The sequence below is a fragment of the Oryzias latipes genome, chromosome 9 (genome assembly GCF_053564925.1).
Source record: "Oryzias latipes strain Hd-rR chromosome 9, Olatipes_Hd-rR_3.1".
Lineage (NCBI taxonomy): Eukaryota > Metazoa > Chordata > Actinopteri > Beloniformes > Adrianichthyidae > Oryzias > Oryzias latipes.
Genome location: NC_136245.1, coordinates 31,880,287 through 31,902,737, shown reverse-complemented (window position 1 = coordinate 31,902,737; position 22,451 = coordinate 31,880,287). Strand labels below are relative to the sequence as shown.

The window sequence follows — 22,451 nt, the reverse complement described above, 5'->3', positions numbered from 1 at the left end:
ATCTTAGATAAGTGGAATATGTGAGCAGATGCAAATGTCAACAATCCAGTCAGCTAAATGACCAGAAGTGGTCCTCAGTGGGACTGAGTGGTGTGGGCACTGGTGTTTCCTCGGTGTGTGTCACAGTTTAAACAGGATCCAGTTTCCTGAGTAAAAATGTTCATACTGGATTGTAAGTAGAGGACTTGAAATGTCTCAGAAAATAACATTTTTTGCATCTTGGAGCTACTTGTTGCCTCATCTGCTTGATATTTAGAAAGTTTTTTAGGATCCTGGTACACTTTATTCAGACTTATAGAAACTGTCCCAAATAACTCCAGAAGGCTTTGTTTTTCTGTCTTTATTTTCAATATAAGCTTCAGTGTGTCATTAATTCCATGGCAACTGAGACGGTGAGAAAGTGGAGCTCAGCGGGTCCCCACTCAGCCCCTGAACTGGTCACCGTTCACCGTTCATCGCACAGGTCATAATGGGATTGTCGTGTTTTTGTCACAATCACCAAACGGTGAGAAACATTCAAACATCTGCATGTTTCTCATACCACACACATCTAGAGCATGACCAGCTTGTATTTGAACACCGGAAGAGCTTCAGGGAGAAATGTCAATATCACTTCTAATGCTGCGTTTACGCCAAACGTGATTTGCGTATCAGAGGCATCCAGGTTTAATGTTAAGTCAATGTACAGCACAATCAGATGTCCTGCGGCGTGATATGAGCATTGGACACAGTGCAGCGGTCTTGAAGCGGCGAGTCTTTGTCTTTGGTGCTCCTTTTTTGTTTTGTTCAAATTTCTTTAGATTTCAGAAAATTACCTTTGTTTTCCAAAATGTTTTTTTACATTTTGGTTCATTGATTTTTTGTTTGGTTTTCTCAAATACATTGTTGTTTTTTATTTTTATTTAATTTTCTTTTTTATGCTTTTGCTTTTTAAATTGTCGTTTTTGATCTTTAAAATGTTTTTTGCGTCAAGTAATTTGTTGATGTGATTTGCACATCGGGGCGTTCCAATGCGGCACACTGAAAGTTAAAAAATCTGAACTTTGGCAAAGAAGTATCTTTGCGTCGACTAAGTTGAACTTCGCTTTGGCACGTGATAACGGGATCAAATAGTTTTTTTCCCTCCTGGGACTAATGCTGGACATCAAACTGGGTCACAAAGAGACAAAAGTGCAGCTGAAAGCTGTTTTTATTACATCACTTTCTCATCTCAGTTTTGTAGTTTTTCACTTAGTTATGAAATCCTTTTTTTCTGTGGAGTCTGCTTTCTGCCCTTGTCTTCTTCCACTTCCCACTAGTGTGTGTGTGTGGGGTGGGGGGTGGGGGGTGGGGGCAAAGAGTTCAGAGAGGTGCAGATGCATGACCCACTCAGAAGCAACCATAACTTTTGTCACAGGAAGAAAATGAAGTTTTGAAATTGTTAAAGAAAACTTTAAATGAAACTGCTCAGTTTTATTTTAGTTATGCAAATATGAGAAATTAATTGCTTGGCAGGCAGTTTTCCTACAAACCATGCATGAGGAGAAATGTAAAATATGCAAAACTAACAAAGTGAACACACCAGAGGCTTTTAAGAGAAGCTCAAAGAAAGTGATGGAGAAATACTTTATTACTACTGGTACGTTCTACATTTAAAAAAAGATAATGGAAAAATATTTGTGTGAAATTTTAGATGGAAAACATCATCTTTTTCCTTTTAGTAATTACTGTTTAACTGTAATTTCTTTTTTTTTAAATCAGTCAGAATTCAAGTTTTTCTTGGTGCAGCCATAAAGTTGCCCTGAAGGAAAAGAGTCAGTAATGTTTAGAGAAAAGCTAGGAATCTACAAATGGAGGAGGTTTGCCTTCAGAAATGTTCTTGCAGGGCTGCACTCTGACCGTCCCCTTTAAGAGTTCTCCTGGCCTAAGAGCCCGATTACAATGATTTATCCGGCGCAGAACAAGAGAGCGCGCTCATACAAGCCCATACACCCCCAGGCCAAAGGAGCCATCAATTAGAGTTGGTTCATTCAAGCCATCCTCCTCCTCCTCTTCTTTTCCGTCTCTCAGCGCTGAAAAGTGGCTCATAATGGACTCTCGAGCCCCTCAGATCTGGAGCGCTTGCATAAGAATTTTTTTTGCATAAAAAAAATTAGAAATAAATCTTGGATGTGTTTAGCTTTTGGGACCACATGCGGTTCAGTGTTTAGCGCCCATCATATTGATGACTTAAGATGACCTCAATACAAACCAGAAACAGCTTTTTCCTACTGGGCACTGACGCCCCTTTTTAATATTGAAATCACAGCTATTTTATAGCTATACAGCTTTAGATATGCAATATACATTCTCATTACATACATTTAACAGCCTTGTGTGCTGAAGCCACCATTTTTGTGAAGAAAACTAATTGTACATCGTAAAATCCCTTCAAAAACGTCTTCATCAAGAAACATCTTGTTAGTACAAAGGAGTAGAAATGTGTAATGATGCAATGCAGTGCAGCTACGAGACCCTCAGAGTTTGCCTTAGTGATTGACTAAAGAAAAAATGTGTGTCCTTTGAGTGTGCATCATTAATTAACAAGTAAATTAGATTTAAACTAGTAGTTAACATAAGAACATGTGAACTAACGTCTAACATCATAGTAGATAGTATTTTTACTTAATTAAGAATGTAAGGAATAATTTAGAGGAAGCACAAACGGTGGTTTTCCTTGTTTTACAGGTCATTTTTCAAACTTTCTATTAAAGTCTTTGTAAAGACACAAAGATATTTGATGCTCAACAATCTGATGGTGTCTAAAAACATGATCACTTTGGTGAAAATATCTGTTCAAAGTCTATTTAGCAGAAGCTGCTGTGCTCTGTTTCTATTTGCAGTATGCTGTTCACACATAAAGTTGCAAATATATGTTGAATTGATGTGTTGATGCAAGTTTCTGAGACATTGTAACCCCAGGATGAAGTTCACTTTTTTGTTTTTCGACTAAAACTTTGTATCCATTGAAAGTGTTTTCTCACATTATTGTGGCCTCAACTGTCTTAAAGCTGCCAAAGCAATGCTGAAAATCTGCTGTTTACTCTGCAGCAATAATGATGAAACCGTCAGCCACCCTGAAAATAAAAACACGTCTTTATAAAAAAAGGAAAAAAGATAATTAAATACTGTTTTATTTTAAAGAAATGATGAAGGCCTCTGACTTTAAAATCTGTTTGATTCAATTGAAGACATGCTAGAAGTTTTTATTTATTCCCAGAATTTGGGAACTGCCAAACAGATAAACACAGAGTGAATGCAGAGATTTGCTTTTAGCAAATAATAAAATTCTGTTTAGAAAGAAAAAACAAAACTACCCACTGGCAAAAAGGATTCATCCCACTAAAGATAATAATTTCATCAGTCAAAACGGTGGTCAGAAACATCCACAAGGACATGCTCACTAACACAAAATAATTTACAAATTATCCAGGAATGTGCCGCTCCTACTGGAACCGCAGCCTCAGATATTTCTACTTTAAAAGTGAAGATTTTTCAACGTGAATTCTGTGGATCGAGAATAAAAACTGTGTAACTTTAAAAAAAGTATAGTATATCTATTGTACATGTCTACTGGGCATCTAAGTTAACTCTATTATGTTACTCTAGAGGTCTACTAATGTTCTGACAAATCTGCTTATGCGGGTGTCCTACACATGTACTGGTAGCTGTCTAACCTTATCTGCATTGCGCATCAAGGGCATTGAATTTCAATGTTAAGTCAATGTACAGACACAATCTGAGATCCTGCAGTGCGATTTGGGCGTCGAGGGCGACGGCTACTGTTGGGTGAAGGTGCGATACACCCTGGACAGGTCGCCAGCCTTTCGGCAAGGGCGGCAGCTCTCTGTTGGACAGCCACCTGCGAGCTAGCGTGCTCCGCCTGGAGCTCGCTGGCTCGCCCTGCTATTTTACTTCGAGATCTTCCAGTTTAAGTCTTATTTTTTACCCTGTCAGGTTAATGCAGGACAGAAAGTCTTCAAACTGGGTCACAGAAACACTGAAGTAGCTGAGGAAAGCAGTCGTCAATCGGACGCAGCTCCGGCTGCAGGAGTGAAGCTCCCTGGATCGAGTCTCTGAATGATCTCAAGCTGAATACTTAACAAAAAGGTGTCTAACACAAGAGACCCTCAACCATTATCTGTTTGCTCAGCTATTGGACAGGACAAAAAAAAAGTTCACTATTGTGAACTGTAGTATAATTACATCTGTTTTTCCCTTAAACAAAAAGTGGAGGTATATTTTCAGGGTGAAGATAAAAAAAATTAAAGTAGATTTAGAGAAGCCCTTTTTTTCTAATCTTTTTATTTGTCTAGATTTGTATTGTTTTTTTATTTTATTTTTTTGTTTTTTTACATCAGCAATGAAAGGCCCATAAAAGAGTTCGACTTTCTGCTAAAAAGAAAAAAAACACACCCATCTCTGAACAATGTTTACTCTTTTGTTTTGTTTTAAAGATTTATGACTTTGAAAAATCTATAAAGATGAATCAATCAGCACCAGGGATTAGAATTATTGTCAGCTGGAGATGTGGGTGTGCAATGTGTAATGATGTTTTCTGGGACTCCAGCTTTTGTGCATCAGCGAAAAAAAACACACAAATCTGCTGGAAGTAAATTTGAATTACTCTGTAATCTTCAGATGGGATGGAGTTTTTAATGTCCCGTTCATACAATGTCTTGAATGCAGAAGTAATCAGTAGTAATTCATGCTGAACCTTGTAGACAGACTTTATTTTTCTCACAAATTCAAACATTGAGTTCAGTGCCAAAGTCATTTTCACCGCCTCCTCCGACATTTTCTTTTTTTCTGCAGACGTGAGTGTTTTATATTTGCAGCCATAAAGGAAACATATTTCATGTTTTGCTGGGCCGGCTCGTCTGTGACCCCAGTTTGATTTGAGACTACATCTGCCCCATCAATATTCAAAGCACACTGATGAAGCAGCCACTTATCATTAAGTGGCTAGTAGTGTTCTACATCAAGGTTCCGTGTTATCAGCTAATATATGCATTATTAATCTAGCCGCTGTCTGTTTTTGCATACATATTAAGTAACACAGACAGTAATTCATATCAGGGGAAGTTAGTCCCTTTTAAAGTGTAAAAATACCTCTGTGTGTCGTGGCTTTTTTTATGTTGAATGTGGGTTTTTAAATCCCCTACAGTGAGCATATACTGGGTGATAATAGAGATAAGACTCTAGTGAAACATAAATTAAAGTTCCCCTAAAACCATCTTAGCTCAGTCAGTTTTTGACTGTAATAGGACAAAATAATGACTTCAAGAATATCACTAAAATGCTTGCCTTGCTTTCTATTGAACCATCAGGAAAGCAGTTTATCAGACTCTGGGGTTGTTCCCATTTTCAAAAAAAATGGTTGAAACAGCTGAACTTGGACCATTTTATTTTTTTGGCAAGTAGAAGAAACACCCGGTTGAACAAAAGTCTTCTTGATATTGCATATTAAATATAAGCTGAACCTCTATCTTATTTCCTTAACAATTACTTCTAAATAACTGAACCCAGTTCAGTAGTTTTGCCTTTGCACCAATTAAAAACCCAAATAAGGACATGTGGTTGCTAACTGTTTTGTTATTCTTCTGTCTTATCAATTTAACATCCAGAGCAACTATTCTGGTGGCGTTATTATTGACCTTTTCATATTTCTGAATTGGTGCAAAATTCTCCACTTTTCCAACATGCCGTCTGCACCACTAACTAAGTTTACATCTAACTGTTACAGCTTCAATAAAGTGAGAAATGCAAAGACTTCTCCCTGCTAGTCTGTTTGGAACCCCCCAGACCCCCAAGTAGAGTCATAACACACAAAACAAATAATATGTGACATTTGAGGCAGGTTGAGGATGGGGACTGGGAAATGTTGAGCTTCACCGCTATGCTGTCTTGAAGCAGACTGCAGAGGAGGTGTCTGACAGTGGGGAAAACCTGAAGCCCCCCCACGGGGGAGTTTGTGTCAGCTGAGCTGAGCAGTTGTGAGCTGGAGCTTTTGTTATGCTGATGTCCTCGGCCTTTTGTCTGACACGCCGATGGAACGTGTGTGAGGAAGAAAACGAGGCCGAGCTGCAGAAAATAAAAGTGACAAAAAAATAATAATCCAGAAACCAACTCATGGTTAGACTTGGAACAGGCGTTATGTGGAAAGATCAATCTGTCACACCAGACAAACATGGAATACATAACTTCTTGGAATATCAGCAACTTAAATCAATTATTACTAAAAAGTTTAAATACAGAGACAACGATTTAAAGCTACCAGATGTAGTTACCACTCTGATCAATTTCTCAATGAATAAAACTCTCTCCAAAATATACAAACTTTTATGTAATTTAGATAACAATATTTCACTTCCGACAACAAAATGGGATGCGGATTTGAGCATCAGCACAGATGAAAGTTTTTGGTCAGAACTTTGTCTAAACACCTTTAAAATGACAAAAAGTCCAAATCTGCAGCTAATCCATTTCAAAACTCTTCACAGAATTTACTACACTGGACAGAGGATGTTCAAGATGGGTCTCAGTAACTCAGACATTTGTCAGCACTGTGACAGTAATCTACCCGACAATTACATGCATGCACTGTGGTTCTGCACGCCTGTCCAGGCTCTCTGGCAGCAGGTATGTGCCGATCTATCAGTCTGGCTTAAGGTCTCAATCACTGCCTCACCGTCACTTTGTGTGCTTGGTGACATGAGTGCCATCGATGTAGAAGGAGGATTAGGCTCTATCATTTTCATAACTCTTTGCATTGCTAAAAAAACTATTTTAATAAATTGGAAAAGCAAAAAAAATATAAATATAAGTCAACACAGAAATCTGCTGCTTGATCATATCAGCTTGGAAAAAATGTCAGCCCAAAGTTCAAGTAACTTTGAAAGAATTCGGTCTCTCTGGTCTCCCATAGCTAACTCCGTGACTTAGGGGGTGGGGGGGGCATGGTCGTCGCTGCTCCTTGCCATTCTGCCGTGGGCCGGGGTGGGGGTCGGGGCCTCCGGTGCCTGGCCGGGGGTGGTGGGGGCTCCGTTTGTCGGGGGGTCGGGTCCGGCGCCTGGGTGGGGCGGCCTGGGGCGCTGCGTGGTCCTCTGGGCTTGGGTGTGGGGGTGCGTGGTGGGGGGGTGGGGTGGTGGTCTGGCTTGGCTTGGGGGGGTGGTCCCTTTGCCTGTGCTGGGGGGGGTTGGCAGGGGGCGCTGCTCGGGGGGGGGGGGGGCAGCGGCGCTGGATGGGCTTCCCATCTACACCTGGGGCTGGGATCGGCCCTTCCCTGGCTCTGGGGTGGGACGGGGCAACCCTCTTGGGGCCCCCGGTCGCTCTGGATGTCATCCGCTTCGGCTGCGGGGTCGGGGGGTGGGGTGGGGGTCTTGTCGGCCCTGTCCTGTGGGGGGGCATTCTGGGGGAGGGGGGGGCCACTATTGGTACGGGGCAGGGGGGGTTGACGGGTCGGGGTCTCCGCTGAGGCCATCGGCGGTTTCCCCGGCCGGTTGGCTGCCTCGGTCCCGTCGAGGCCTGACCAGAGCTCTTCTAGGGCCGGCGTTTGGGGGTGGGGGCCTAGGCTTGCTCCGGGGGGGGGCGGCGCTTTCTGGCTCCTCTTTCTCTGTGTGGGGGTGGTGGTGCTGGGCCTGGGGTGTCTGCGCCTCCGGGGGTGGGGCCCCGGGGCTGGGTGGGCCTGGCCCCCTTGCTGGGGGGGGGGGGCGGGGGACAGCTGTTTGACCACCGAGGGACAGTCTATCATCTGTCCCCAACTTACCCCCTTCCTCATATAACCTCATAATAGGGTGAGGGGGTGGGGGGCTTAGCCTGCGATGAGCCTTGGGGGGGGGGGTTTACTAGGCAGTGGCCCCCCTCCTGTGGTTGCCGTATGGAGTGGGCCCCCCTCTTTCGGTTTTATTTGCACTTTAGACATGTAGGGCCCTTGGTAGGGGGGGTGCTTGGACATCACTGCCAGCAAGCAGCGGATGTCCTCCTAGCACCCTACCCGCCTATTTTAACCGCACCTTAGACATTTAGGGCCCTTTGGTGGGGAGGGTGAGGGGACGTCACTGTGAGTAATCAGGAGATGTCCCCTTAGTGCCCTACCCGCCAATTTTAACCGCACCCCCCTTAGTACACACACCCCTCCCCCCTCAATATATACATCCCAACATAAACACACACACATGCACACACACACCCTTTCAAACACACATACACGCACACACATTTTGCAAGGAAGGTGGGACCTGGGTCCGTCTGTCCCCTGCCTCTTCCCTGGTGGGGGGTACGGGCCCCTTTGCGGCGGCAGCCGTGTCCGGCGGTGCTCTCTCCGCGCGGTGGGGGGGTTCACATTACATCTGAGCCGGGGGTGTCTGGTCCCTGGGGGGTGGGTTCTGGTCCTTGCTCCTGAGTGCTGGGCCCCGCCAAATTTCCAACTGTGGCCGAGCCTGGTCGGGCCATATTTACAACACCCCTTGTGGGCCCTCTTTTTTCCCCGGGGTTCCCCCCTCCTGGGCGGGGGCGGCGGGCCCCCTGCCTCGCTCCTCCCTGGACCAACCGTGGGCCGGGCGGGTGGCTGCCTGGAGTGCGGAGCGGGTCTCCCTTGGGGGGTCCTGGCTCGTACCTGGGGTTGGGGCGGGGGGATGCCCGGAACTCCTGGGTGGTGGTGGGGTGCTCGTTTGGGGCTGTGGGCGTCCTTCTCCGGTGGGGCCCTGCGTTGGGTTCTCCCGGCGCGGCGGGGGGGCTGCTCTCCTGGTTGGGCTGGGGCGGCGCTCTCTTTCCCTCCGTGCGTCCCTGGCCTCTGGCTCTGGGGGCCTTGCGGCGGCCCTGCTGGCCCTGGCCTGGGTGGCGGGCTTGGTCGCCCGGGCGGTGGTTGTTCCCTGCCGGTTCCCGTGTGCCGTTGGGGGGATTCCGACTGCCGCTGCTGCTGCGGTGGGGGTCTTGGGGTGGGGATGGCTGGGCACTCTCCCTCCTTCTTTTCACGTTCCACCATCCATTTTAGAAGAACATAAACACTCACCTGAGCACTGGTGTTAGCTCACCTTTGCACTAACAGTTTGCATGACTGAATGACTGAAATATTTCACACTAGTTGGTTTTAAGGCATAAGTATGCGTGTGAACACTTTTTTTTTTTCTACATTTGAACCTTACCATAATGATTAACAACCAGTAAACTTGTTGCTTTATGCTGCTTCATGGTCTTATCCCCCTTCCCCTCCTATTATCACCCCCTACCCCCCCTCTCTCTAACGTCCCTCTCTCTTCTTCCCCTCTTTCCTTTTCCGTCCGGTCCAACACCAAAGATTTTCAGACATGATTAAAATTAATAAAGTTTGGCCTCAATTACAAAAGGGGTTTATTCAGACATACCTTTGGTTTGTCACACCCCCATGGATGCGCATTTTTAAACGTAAAAATAAAATACATTTAAAGTCCCACTCTGATCATCTTTTGATCTGTTTTCAAAGTGTTCCCAGTGGTCTTAATTATGATTATGCCGTTTTTTTGCCATAGAAAAAACTGTCAGCTTCTAGGACATAGTTTCTCCAGAGCAGCAGTGGTTCATCAGAAATTGGCCTCTGAGTTGTGTGTGGAACCGTTTCCACGCCTGCTCCTGATTCGCCTGATTTGTGTGCTCCTGATTCATGATGGTTTGAATAAAGAAATACTCAGAAATCCAATTTTGAGAATTAATTTTCTTTAGAAATGTCTTCCATCATGAGAAAAATACCACAAGGTACAACAAAAGTTTTACATTTGTTTTTTTATGGACATTGGAGTGAATAAGATCTGACGTACAATCAGTGACCTGGCTCCACTTTCTTTTGCCTTAAAAGCTCAAACGGGAAATCTTTTTGTAGATTCTTGGTCTGACAAGGATATCAAGAGTTAATATTTACAGCTACAAACTCTCTGAAAACTCCCTGAGAAGCAGTTCATCTCAGCTCAAAGGGACAAAATGACCCTAAAACGCCAGCAAAGGGGCTTTGATTAAAGTCCACACAGTAACAGGTGCTAAAAAACCTTTTTAAGCCTATGTTTAAAGAAAAGAGAGGTGATACATTCCCCAACAGAACGCTCTACAGCAACTTATATTTCTGTCTAAAACTCATTGATAGGCGATGATAAAAAAAAAAAAAAGAGCTAAAGAACAGCAAGAAACAAGATTGTGTGATGATGTAGATGTCGGGATGGGAGGCTGATCAGAGGAGAGGCACACAAAAGCAGGAGGATGAGAGGGGGTGTCCCTTCTCTGATCGTCCATCCCTCAGATCTGACGTCACGGACTCAAAAGGCTGAAAACGAGCCGTTCGCAGCTCAACTCCCCACTCCATTCTGGCTCACGCTGTGGCACGCGCTCTCTGCAACCCGGACCTGCCCTCAGACACGCTGCAGCGCTCGCCTCCACGCCCGCTCATCCCCTCAGAGCTCTGCACCTCCACGACAGCAGGACCCCTCATCATGTCCAAGTAGGCTCCTCTTGGGGGAATTTGCTGAAAGTCTGACTGCAGAGTGAAAAAGGAGCGCTCCAGTTCTAAACCAGACTCTCCTCAAAGAGCGGCAGATGTGACAGAAGAGGGAAGGCGGAGAGAGAAACCCAATACCCCTTCCACCGCCGCCACCACTTCTCATCCTCAAGAACAATACAAGCCTCCAGCTGGAGAGGGTCAGCTTTTGTCCTTTCCCCCCCCGCGCCTCCCACTCAAGCGAAGAGCAGACGGTGGCGCTGACACACTGACCCTCTGCGGGGAAACAGCTGCTGCTCCCTGCACGCTTTCATTCAGTACTTGGACAGTTCCCGAGCAACAACACAGCTGCCTTCATGAGAGCGTAGAGCATCCGTGCAGCCAAGCTGGACAGATGCAGCCGCCGGGCACCCTCCAGCTCCACCCGAGCGGCCCCTCTCCGGCCCCGGGTTTGCAGAGCATCGCCGGCGGCTTTCAGAAGCTGGGAGAGAAGCAGCTCTTTGAGAAGTTTTGGAAGGGGACCTTCAAAGCCGTTGCCACCCCAAGACCTGGGAGCGTGATAGTTGCGAGCATCACTGCCCGAAGAAGAACCGCTGAGTGAGTTTTACTCCAAACTTAGCAAGTGGTTGGTGAGCCTCTGCTGACTGTCTGGATTAAATGTAGATGCTTGTGATCTAGACGTTCTTGTATTTATCTTTCCTCACTGTGCATCAAAGTGGTGTTTTGAGAGCCTCTAGTGCCGACATGTGTGTGTGACGCAGCCTAAAAGCAGGTTGCTTGAATGTCCGCTTTAAAGGTCATGTGGCAGCGTCTTCATGCCTCCAATGCTGCACTGGTCTTGTCTTCCCTTCGTCACTTGGCTTTGTTTCAGAGTCTCTGTGAAAGGAGCAGCACGTTTGTTCTGACACGTCCATCCCTGTAACCAAAGGTTAGCTGGAGCTCAGCAGCCTTCAGCAGGCAAGAATGAATGCTTGCTGCCCTTTTCCAGCTCCTTCGTTCTCCCGATTTTAGCGGGAGCTGCAGGTTGAGCCGTCACCTGCAGCTTTGTCCACTTCCTCAAGCTCTGGTTCACCTTATTTAAAAGTTACAATCACCAATTAGGCATAAATATCCGCTAAATGGTCAAGCTTGCTTGCGTGACCTTTGAATGGGTTTGACGGCCACTATCAGCTCTCCGTTATGTGAAATTAGCTTTGTTAAGCGAGGATTAGAATGGCCCATTTAATCTGTGATGGAAAGATACAGTCCAGCAAATAATGTGCCTTTAATTGTTCCTGGTGTTGTGTAGACAGAAATCTCCATCTGGTTCTGGAGGCTCTTTGAGGTGCTTCTGCACAGCTGAAGAAGTCTAATTTGAGAGCAAAAGGAGATGTGAAGGAAGGGAATCAACCTGCGATTTCTGAAATGTAAGGTGGCTTAAACTGAGCAGCCTGCTTGAAAGCAGCAGAGACTCTGGAGCGCAGCCCAGCTGTCTCTTCAACTTTACTCCTCCTCAAGTGGTTCTTGGCCCCCGACAGGCCGGTGACAGTGACGATGATGACGCGCGAGGGCGAACATCCCCAGAGAGGAGACATAATGTTACTAAGATGCCTGCAGTGCTCCTGAAGGAGTCCAGGGCTTCTCACAGGAGGGGCTGCTGGCTGATACAGATTGTAGATAATGGGCAAAACACGCAAAACAAACACAAGGGGGAGGCGGGAGGGAGGCTCTGCGCCTCCCCTCACCTCCTCGCTGCGGCACTGTTGATTTTGCCCGAGAGCAGAGCGACTGGGGAACGCTTAGACAATCAGCATGCACGGCCTCAGGCTCCTCTGCCTCTCTAAGAGAATCTTTTTATTCACTGAGGAACAAATGCAGCCAACATGGGGGGGGTGGGGGGGGTGGAGGGATGTAGAAGAAGTAGACATGAAGGGACCAGAGGGAGATGCAGAGCCAAGTTTTTCCAGAGAAATGTAAAGATCAACAAAAATAACCCGACTGGACAAAAAATGCTGTTTTTAGATCAATAATTTTATTAAAGGAAAGAAGCTCCTCAAACTGCATCCCAAGGGAACCCCCCCCCCCCCCCCCCCCCTCCAACCAACCTCATTTGCCCCCCTCGGCAGTAATATCTTCAATCAAGTGTGGTAATAACTGATTGGTCTTTTAGAAACGTCCTTTAAGCCATTTTTGCTAAATTTTTCATTACCTTTTTTATTTATAAATACGCTTAATCAAGAGGTGGACTCAAAGCAGAGGGGGGGTCTGATGGCCACAGGAAGGATCAGTCTGATCTCCATCTTCAGGCGAGTCACACACAGCAGAGGGGGCATTTGGTGGCCCCTGCAGCTGGTTGAAGCTGCTCTCAAACTTAACGTGACCCTGCAAGCTGCCCCCCCTCCCCTGAAATATTACAAATCCACTGCTTGACTTCAGGTTGCGTCACGCCCTTGAGTGCATTGGCGTGCGTCTGTACTGGACATATTTTGCTGTAACTGCGATGGCTTTGACTGAGCCGGGATATGTGGGGCTGCAGTGTGAGTGGGGTCTCGTCCAACTCTGGCAGATGGCAAGCATGAGAATGTGCGGAGGGAAGGAGGGGGGACGTGTCTGAAAGCGCGTGTGTGCGCTTGGTTGGGGGTTTCAGGCCTCTTACTCCAGCAGATGCTGTTTTAATGAGGAAGGCGGGGGGTGGGGTGGGGGGGGGGTGGACTGGACGGAGGGGCAGAAGGGAAAGGAGAGAGGAACACCTTTGAACGGACTGAAGCAGAAAGCAGCTTCAAATCACGCAGTTCGATCTTCAGAGAAAATCTAAAATCCAACCACCGTAGCAGAATACTTGAAACTTCAAATCATCACACAGGTCTGCAGATGGGGAGCTGACTTGTACAGGCGCTGCAGGTTTTTGGGTTGTCCGGGCCCGTGGATGGTCGTAGAGAGGGTTGCATCTTAAGGGGAGCACAGATGTGTCTTGAAATTCCCTTAAGGCTAACTCAAGGCATGAAAATGGAACATACCATGTGGTAAAAGTATTGTGAGGTACACTTATGACGAACGGGTGATACTGTTGTACGGTGACTCTACTACACACTCTAGTGCAAATGCTGCACGCACAGGGTGCGCAGCACGTGATACGTAAGTGCTCGATGGACGCCTGTAGGATGTCCACACAAACTGCAGACTGATTGTCAAATTTCCTAAGCTCTAGCAATCAGGCTGCATTCACTGAGCACTCATTTATCACGTGAACAGCACCAAGGGGCTCCTTGCGCAGCTTGTTGGATTTAAGGAGTCTGTAAGAATGAACGACATGCCAGGCCCTACTTCACTCCTACCTGCATGTTGTATTGTTTGCTGCAGTTTGTTGCTCGCATCATAAAAAATATGCATAGACATTTGTGCTCTAAAGGTAAACTAAGCGGTCTATGACCTTGACACTTGGTGCAGACCACCTGTGTGCCCCGTACTGGTTTGACCTTTTTTTTTTGCCCATATCCACACATAAGGGCAGTTGAGACTAAGGCCTTAGATGTGTTCTCAAGTTGGCTTCAGTGAAGTATAGGTGCACAGGCTTCCTGAGGAGACGTTTGCCAAAAGTAACTGCAAGTTAATTTTAACGCACAGTTTGATAGTTCCGTAGCTACGATCCAGTCGTTTAAATTCACTGTCTCTAAATACCGGTGAAGTATCACAAAATATTCAGATATGTTCAAAGAAACCATCTAAAATTTGTAGAAATCTGTGACAGATCAGCCCAAAATTGTATTGGATTATTGTAATTTTTTGGTTAAATGACATGAAAAGCTTTGATTCCAGAGGATTCGTGCAGTAAAACATCATGTTTGATGTTTCAACTCCAAAGATTTGTCTGCATTTAGATTCAGGCTTTAAAAAATGATGGCGTTTCCTTCTTTGACTGTTAGCTTCATCATATTTCAACAGAGGGGTCGTTCTTACAGAGACAGATTAGGAAAATCTCTACTTTTAGCCAGCATGTGGATTAAGTTTAACACAAATGGTGTTTTTATATGAAATGCCTCTTCAGAAGTTTGTTATTTAATCCCCTTTGTGGTGGAGTTTCCTTCCGTTTAGAACATTTTTTTTCCTGATTTTTCTGTTTGTTTGCCATTCTCCGAGTTAAAATCTGGGATTTAGGTTGTTTTGTGTTTTATTTATGTGGAGAGTACTTTCTTTCAGTCTTTACCTTCTTGTGGTATGTTTAATCGTTTTTTTTTTTCACACTTGATGCCTTTTATTTTTATAAAACTGTTCATTTTAAAATGGTGCAGAAAGCAACAAACATACGGAAAGCTCTGAAGTGAGGCTGATTATAAACAATGTTTCACATTTAAATTCCATCTTTCCCACAATGTATGCTAATTCAAAAGATACTGATGTATTTGGTAAATAGGCTACTTATGTCATATCATTGTATCTTTAAGGTTAATCTGATCAAATGATGGGTTAAGAACCCAAAGTGTCTCCAATAAAGATTACAGAAAATATTAAGATCCCAATCTGGGAAATGTGCCTGCTGCAGGAACAGCAAACAAGCTTCAGTCTGTACAACAAACAGTGGTAATTTACAAAATCTACATTAAAAATAACTAAAATACATACATCATCGATAGCAGTGATGCAGCTTATCTCTGGTTTAAGGATGATGTGGTTTTTAATAGTCTTTGCTTTTTTTAGAGAAAACATTTTTACCAGTTTTTGCTTGTTTTTTGTGACGTTTGGACATACAGCTGTGGAGGAAACTGATGGAGGAAATGGTTGAACTTAAAAGGAGCAGAAACAGTTGAAGGGTTTAGGATGTGACTGGTACAGACCTCCTGATCAACCTTTTGGAGGCTTTGGGGGTAAATAAATTTGGCTTTTGTAATCACCTATCGCAGGGGTCGGGAACCTATGGCTCGCGAGCCATATATGGCTCTTTTGATGGTCACATGTGGCTCGCAGACAAATCTTTAATTATAGTTTTTTTTTTCATTAGACCAGTCCTTCCTGGGCGCGATGCGATGCCAGAGGCGCGCAGTAGTAGCAGTGCTTAGAGAGAGAAATCTGCGCCAGCGCTATCAGTTACTATTATCTATTATTTCACAGAGTTTGTACCAGCTGGAAACTTGTGAATTGACGTGCCTAAAACTATGCGCTCCCGTCTCTGAGAAAGAGCGCGCAGATGCGGGGACGGGATATGTGAGGAAGAAAGCAGAGGGTGGGGTGAATCGCGCAGGGATTGTAAAAACGTAAAACCCGCTTCCCGTCACTCACTGCAGCGTGTGAGTGTGTGTTTGGCTCCCCGTCTGCATGTGAGCAGTCTTTGTCACATCTACAGAACATTCAGACCTACGATCACGTTTAAAGTCTCAACGCCTGCACGAAGCAGAAACTCACCACGTATCAACCAGACTAGACCATCAGCAAAACTACCACGAGAAATACTCATCATTTATTAGCAACAGAATAACAATGTTATTAAAAAGAATCCACAGACTTATTGTACTTTAAAAATGTTGAAATTAAATCAAATGCACACATTCATTTGTATATTTAGTTTTAAACAAATTGTCGCGGACTGAGTTGGGTGGCTGTTGGGCCGCGTTAAAAGTTCTGGAGTTCATTGAACGCGTCAAGCAGAGATCTGATTGGCCCTCAGTTCTGTCGCTCAGCCTGTTGTTAGGTAGTTTGGACCAATGGGGTTCAGCTGTGGGCCGAATAAGGGAAATGGGAGGGCTGCAGCGGGAGCAGGGGAATATAAAGTTGGGAGAAGCGCTCTCGTCTCGGCGAGAGAGATTCAGGAGTTGCTGAATTAATTGAAGGGCGTTTGTTGCGGTCTGCAGTAATCGGAATAAAGAACTTTAAAAGAGGTTAAGTCTCCGTGCCTCAGTGTGGGGAAGGGACACTACATTATTGTATGGCTCTTTCGAAATTACATTTCAAAATATGTGGCATTTATGGCTCTCTTGGCCAAAAAGGTTCCCGACCCTTGACCTATCGTGTGATGACGCAGCAGCTCACAAATGTAGGCAGTCACAGCTCTGAGAGTTGGGAGAAATTCAGGATATTGAGCAGACATTTAGCAGAAGTCAGAGCACCTCTCTACCAAACAACCGGCTCTTCATCACTGAAACAGCAGTCTTAAACTCCTCTTCCTTTTCAGTATCTTCAGAGTGGAAGTCTGCCGGCAGGAGAGGAGGAGATGATTTAAGCTCCCCGAGGAGTAGATGGACTTTTCACCAACAGAAAATCTTTTTTGATTCCTAAATCCGTCTGAATCCGGCTTCCCTTGCTGCCTTGATGCTTGGTTGCTTTTGAAAATCTGAATCAATGTAAAACTGATTAAAATGCCTTTTTCTTAGTTTTTTTTTTTTGCAGCTCTTGTAAAACGAGAAGAAGACTGACAACAGAAAAAATCCCCAAAAATATTGACAGGAAAGATCATTAGAATTAATCAGTGTGACATTTTTGAGTCTAATTGGCCCCTGACAGGAAGAGGGTTCTGATTGGTTGATCAGATCTGTGTGAGCACAAACAACCCTTGCACACGTTTGTGCTATTACGAGAACCTGAACAGTTTTTCTGAAGGTAGAAAACTGGTGTTGTTTTTGCAAAAGCTCAACATGAATTTGCATTGAATTTTGTATAAATGCCATGGATTTTGTTTACTAGAACTGCACAAATCCTGTCCAAACATGCGGAACTTGCACATGGGGACATTATTACGCAACTGTCATGAGGAGATGACTATTACTGCAAAACAACACACGATAAAAAGACACATTTTTGAAAACCTGTAAATCAATGTGACTAAATGTTTATGATAAAATGGTGACTTGGGTTCAAGTAAGGGATAAGGATGGACTTCGCGGAAGCAACCGTCCTCCATGAAGGGCATCATTCCGCTCATTCCATGGTCGCTAATAAAATAAATAAATAGCAAATAAATTATTAGTACTTTAATGTAGTTATTTTTAACTCTTAGGTTGTTTTTCACAAGAGACAAACTATCTAATCTGCCGTGTGGCGTGTTTTCATGATACGGGCTACCGAGCCTGCAGATCGCTCTGCTGCAATTCCTGTATGAGGACTAACCAGCGGAGGAAAGTAGTAGATATGCTAAACGACATGTTAGGTGGCACAAACCATCACTTCAGAGGGAAAGTTCACCTCTTGGTTTTTTCCAGATAATGAAGCTAAAGTTTGTTTCAAAGAAACAAAGTTCACAAATTTGTCTAGGCCGCTTTGATTGCAAGATATATCCACCATAAACTGATCACTGAATGTAGATCAACAAACAAGTTCTTCCATTAATTAATAATACAATTATTTCTCATTATATATTTACTCTGTATGAAGCAATAAGGTAAACAAGACAGACCACAAACTATTTAAAATTTCAGAAACATTGCTGCCAAAGCTAAAAGTTGATGGAGATCATGGCATGTCCATCATAGAGACAGTGGAAGGACAGAAATCTTTTCTACTGTCTTGCTGTTGTGATAAACTGTGATATAACGTATGCCCACCTCTGTTCCAAGGTTCTGTTTCTATTACCAACTGGTGTTAGCGCAATAATATGGAACATTTAGGCTATGTGACTAGAACTTATTTTTTAGGTTTCCCTTTTCACTTCTTTTTTAATGGACTTCCTCCAGCCAATCAGAATTGGGCATTAACTTGAACCATGGTATAATCTAAAATCTGGTTTTCTGCTGTAGCATTGAGACTAAATCTGTTTAGACAAACATATAAACATCTTGTCTTCAGTTTAAGGAACCAACAGCGAGATGAACACTGGGGAAAAAGCTGTGACTAATCGCCTAATCAAAACTTGTAGCTTGTTGACATAAAAAAATATCCTCTGCAGAAGCTCCAGGATGTTCTTGCTGCCAGTTTCTGATTGGAGTTAAAAATGTGAAGTCTGCTTTGCTGCAGTTCTAAGTATGACTGTGATTAAATGAAGGATTCACTTCACTGTTGAGCGTCCCTGAAAGTGACAGAGCGGCCGGAGAAGAAGACTTTCAGGGGCTCACAGTGCAGATGACTGTGAGTTATGACTGGAGGGGGCGGGGGTTGAATGGGAGATTGATGAACTCAACGATTGCTTTAAAAAGTGATGTTTCTGGCTACTCCAATCAACACTGACACTACCCAAAATTCATTCCCATCTGAAAGCGCCGTGAGAAATGAGTTCACTGACACTCGTATTGATCCAGGCAGCGACGATGCGGAGTCGGGCCGACCTGCGACAGATGTTTGATGAAGCTGTAGAGTGAGGGGGTTAACAGCCTTTTTGATGGTCAAATTGCTCTAGTTTTGACTTTGAGTTGATGCAAAGTCTGTATGAATCACGGGATGCTCTGAATCCTTGTGGGCACGCTCACATTTGCATCATTTCTGCATGCAGCCTGTGAGAGCACGAGTTCCCTGCAGGCATCAGCATGCAGCAAAGAGAAATTTGCTTAAAAAGAATAGAAATTAGAGCGTGTGTGTCAGAGCGGCTACTTTGTGTTGTTTATTGTCTCAGTGTGCAAGCCTGACAGGCATCATGGAGATGATATGACAAAGTGGATGTAATATAAATAGCAGCAACATGAAAGCTTGGTTAAATCTGGGAGTTTTGAAGAGAATGAGTCACTGCAGCACTAAAACGCTGTTATCTGCTCCAAGAAAAAGCAGATATATTGTCTTTGATTGTCTTAAAAGCTGAAGCACTTTATCTGTCAACTTCAGGCACAAAACTAGATTTTTTTCTCTCCTACAGATCTCTAAAACGCATAGACCCCGATTTCTGATAGTTTTTCCTCTTAAAAAAAAACGTATTCATGTAATTGTAAGAAATTGGACATAAACCTTTATAATGATCCTTAAAAGAGTAATTACTTTGTAAACACAAGAACTGAATTGCAGTTTTTTGCTGCCGTTGTCTGTGATCGCTAACTAAACTAAAGGTTTTCTGTTTTCTTTGTTGCAGAACTGTTTGTGTTAAGACACATGAAAGCCTCTTCCAACATGAGTCACAGTTTAACATCACAAAATCATAGAAGGACTTTCCCTCTCTGCCCCTTTGGTTCCACACCAGAGCTCCATGGTGCTTTCCATTTGTTTGCAAGTGAATCCAGGTGTGTCTCTTTACAGTGCGGTCCAAAACACAAACAGATTAGATTACCCGATCATGGGTGCATTTTAACATGAATATTTTTAATCTTCACACAACTTTCTTAAAGTCTGAAATTTTTTTTCATGATTGCCGTCCAAAGGTACAGAATCAGCACAAGACAATCTTTACAAACATGAACTAGTTGGTGTTCAACTTATGTTCCAACCTTCACTTAGTCATGGGCTTTGGGTGATGACTGAAAGATCCCGGATACAAGCGACTAAAATGAGTTTCCTGTGCAGGATGGCTTGCTTAGAGACAGTTTAAGGAGCTCTGGGTAGAGCCAATGCTCTTCCATCAAGGTCAAGGTTGCTTGAACCTCCTGATTCCACCGGAGGCTTCCCTTAGGAGGGCATGGAAGACCTCGGGAAAATCCAGGATGTGTTAGAGAAGAAGTAAGTCTCCACCAGCACAGCTGAAGGAAGTCTCTGTGGAGAGGGAGTTCTGGGCATCTCTGCTTAGACTGCTGCTCCCACAACCCAACTCTGGGTAAATCTTCAACAATGATGTGTGATACCGCCCTAAATCAGGAGCTGCCAAGCAAAAGGCAAGAGAACTACTAAATCAAAAGCAAATTACTGAATCAAGTCCACCTTAGTGTGAAAGTGTCCAAGTTTTCAAATCCTTACTTCTTATTTCTTTTTTAACCGCCCAACAGTGGATATGTTGGTGTTTTTAGATCATTGTTCTGCTGTGGAACCAAAGTGGTCTTGAATCTGAGATCATCTTGTTTTAGTTAATTATCTGGAGCTGTTCAGCCCCATAACTTGCAATGTACCCCCACACTATTACACTCCCACCTCCACGTTTTGACTGTTATTTTGATGTGATTTTTTTTTTTCTCATCCGTTCCTTAAATCCTTCAAGCAGCAGATCAAAACTTTCGTATCCTTGGCTGAAAATAAATTAAAAAAAACAGGGAAAAATGCAAAAAGAGTCAAGAATTGGTCACAAACGTTTTCATAGAAAAGCTTTTTGTTCCTTTGGCCTTTTTTCAGCATTTATGGAACAGAATCAAATCTGTGCAGAAACGGCTTCATTTTCCTCTCTGATGCTCACATGAAGCAGACATCATGGATGCGGTATATTGACAGGAATTACGAGCGAGTGGGCGGTTTCAAGAAGATAATTCCTCTGGAGCTGGAGAGCAGCGTTTTGGAAGATCAAAGCGCAGAGCCGAGTGTTAACTCCCTACTTCAAAACCGGCTCAAAGCTGCTGTTAAATTTCTCCTCAGGGATCACAAGTGTGGTTCCTCAGGCTTTCTCCTAGAACAGGTTTCACCTCCTGCATCTGTGGAAGAATCGTTTTCCTCATAATTGATCCTCATTGTGTCTTAAATCAAATGATCAGGAAGTTCTAGCCTTCATCACTGTCATGTTACCCTGAAGCATGAGACGATTATTATTCTCTCAGTTTGTCAGTTAATGGCGTTAATTCTATGATGAGTCGTCTGGGATGTTATTATGACTCAGCACTTTTTCTTCGAGTCACGCTGGTGGGAGCTTAAAAAATATGCTTATGAATTAGACACTCAACCTTTTTTAAACGTTTTTTATCAAAAGTTTTGTAAGGAGACAAAAAAAATAAGGATCAGCTTTTAAAAGAAAAAAAATGAATGACTTTGATAACCAAGGATTTTATTTTCCATTAACATATTTTGGTAATAAATAAATAAATGGATTTAAAGGTGGATTAAATTAGACTAACTTGAACTGTTTTGAATCCAGTCAGGTTTCATATATATAAATATTTATTAAAGCAAACAGGAACACAGATGTTTTAACTGTATAACTGTTTAGCAAAAATTTTACACTTTCAATGGATGAACGTACATTAGAAAAATCAACAAAATCTGAAACATTAAAAATGATCACACACAATTTTGAACGAACTGAGATACTAATGGAACCAAACATGACAAAAGCAATCAGCTCCATTTCTCAATATGTCTGCATTTGGAAAAGCAAAGAAAATTTCACAATAAAAAAGAGAGATTTTGGTCTTTGTGTTTGTTGAAAAATAGATTTAAAGCATTATTCTTTTGTAAAGTAACAATTTTAACAGGCTGAACCTGAATATTCCGGTGATAATTGTAAAACCTTGAAACACAAAGCTGAGAAAAGGTTCCGCTGCTGTAGTTTTGATGCACATTTGTTTTTCTTGAATGATTCAGATTATCAGACAAATGAAAATAACCCCAAACTGCCTTCAGGTGAATGTAGCTTCCACTCTGCGTTGAATCCTGATGGGATTGATCCTCAGAGATCAACCAAAATGACTCCTCTAGGCTGAAACTGACATTTTATAACACTCAAACATGGCGGCGGTAGTGTGATGGCACGATTGCTCAGGACTAAACAATGATGTTGAGTTTTTTCTAGTTTTGTTAGACAAATAAGCAAAAGAACATGAACGTGAAATACGAGTTCAACTCTTTTATATGTTTAGCTCTTTACCTTGAGGAAAATGTCCATGATGAAAAATGTATCGTTGACCTTCTTCTGAGACATACAAACACAGACTCTTTTTTTTTTCTTTCAATAAAATAAATGAAAACAAGGAGAAAAGATGAGGGACAGCCACAGCTGAGGGACAAAACTCACAGGATATGCAGTGAAAATGACACAGCTTCCAAGGTTATTACATTTTACAGAACATCATTTTCTATAATATAAATCCCTTTTTATCAGCGAGGGAAAGTGAGTCATGCTGCATGTAGGCAGATAAAATACAACTGTGCTTAAACTTGTGCTAGACAATGAGAAGGAAGGTGAAAGCGTCTGTCCTGAAGAGCCTCTCAGGAAAATGGTCAGCAGTAAATCTTGGGG

General features: G+C 43.5%; 1 protein-coding gene across 2 annotated transcripts in view; it reads left to right on the top strand.

The window, feature by feature from the left end:
• srrm4 (serine/arginine repetitive matrix 4) overlaps positions 1-22,451 on the top strand; it is a 112,276-nt gene that overhangs the window by 37,182 nt on the left and 52,643 nt on the right. The window contains exon 1 of one of the 2 annotated variants that reach the window (XM_023958228.2): positions 10,335-11,077. The exons of the other annotated variant lie outside the window; for it this stretch is intronic. Coding sequence (XP_023813996.1) covers positions 10,875-11,077 — 203 coding nt within the window. The 5' untranslated portion in view covers positions 10,335-10,874. Of the gene's footprint in view, positions 1-10,334; positions 11,078-22,451 lie in introns of those variants that run through there. 2 annotated transcript variants of the gene reach the window in all.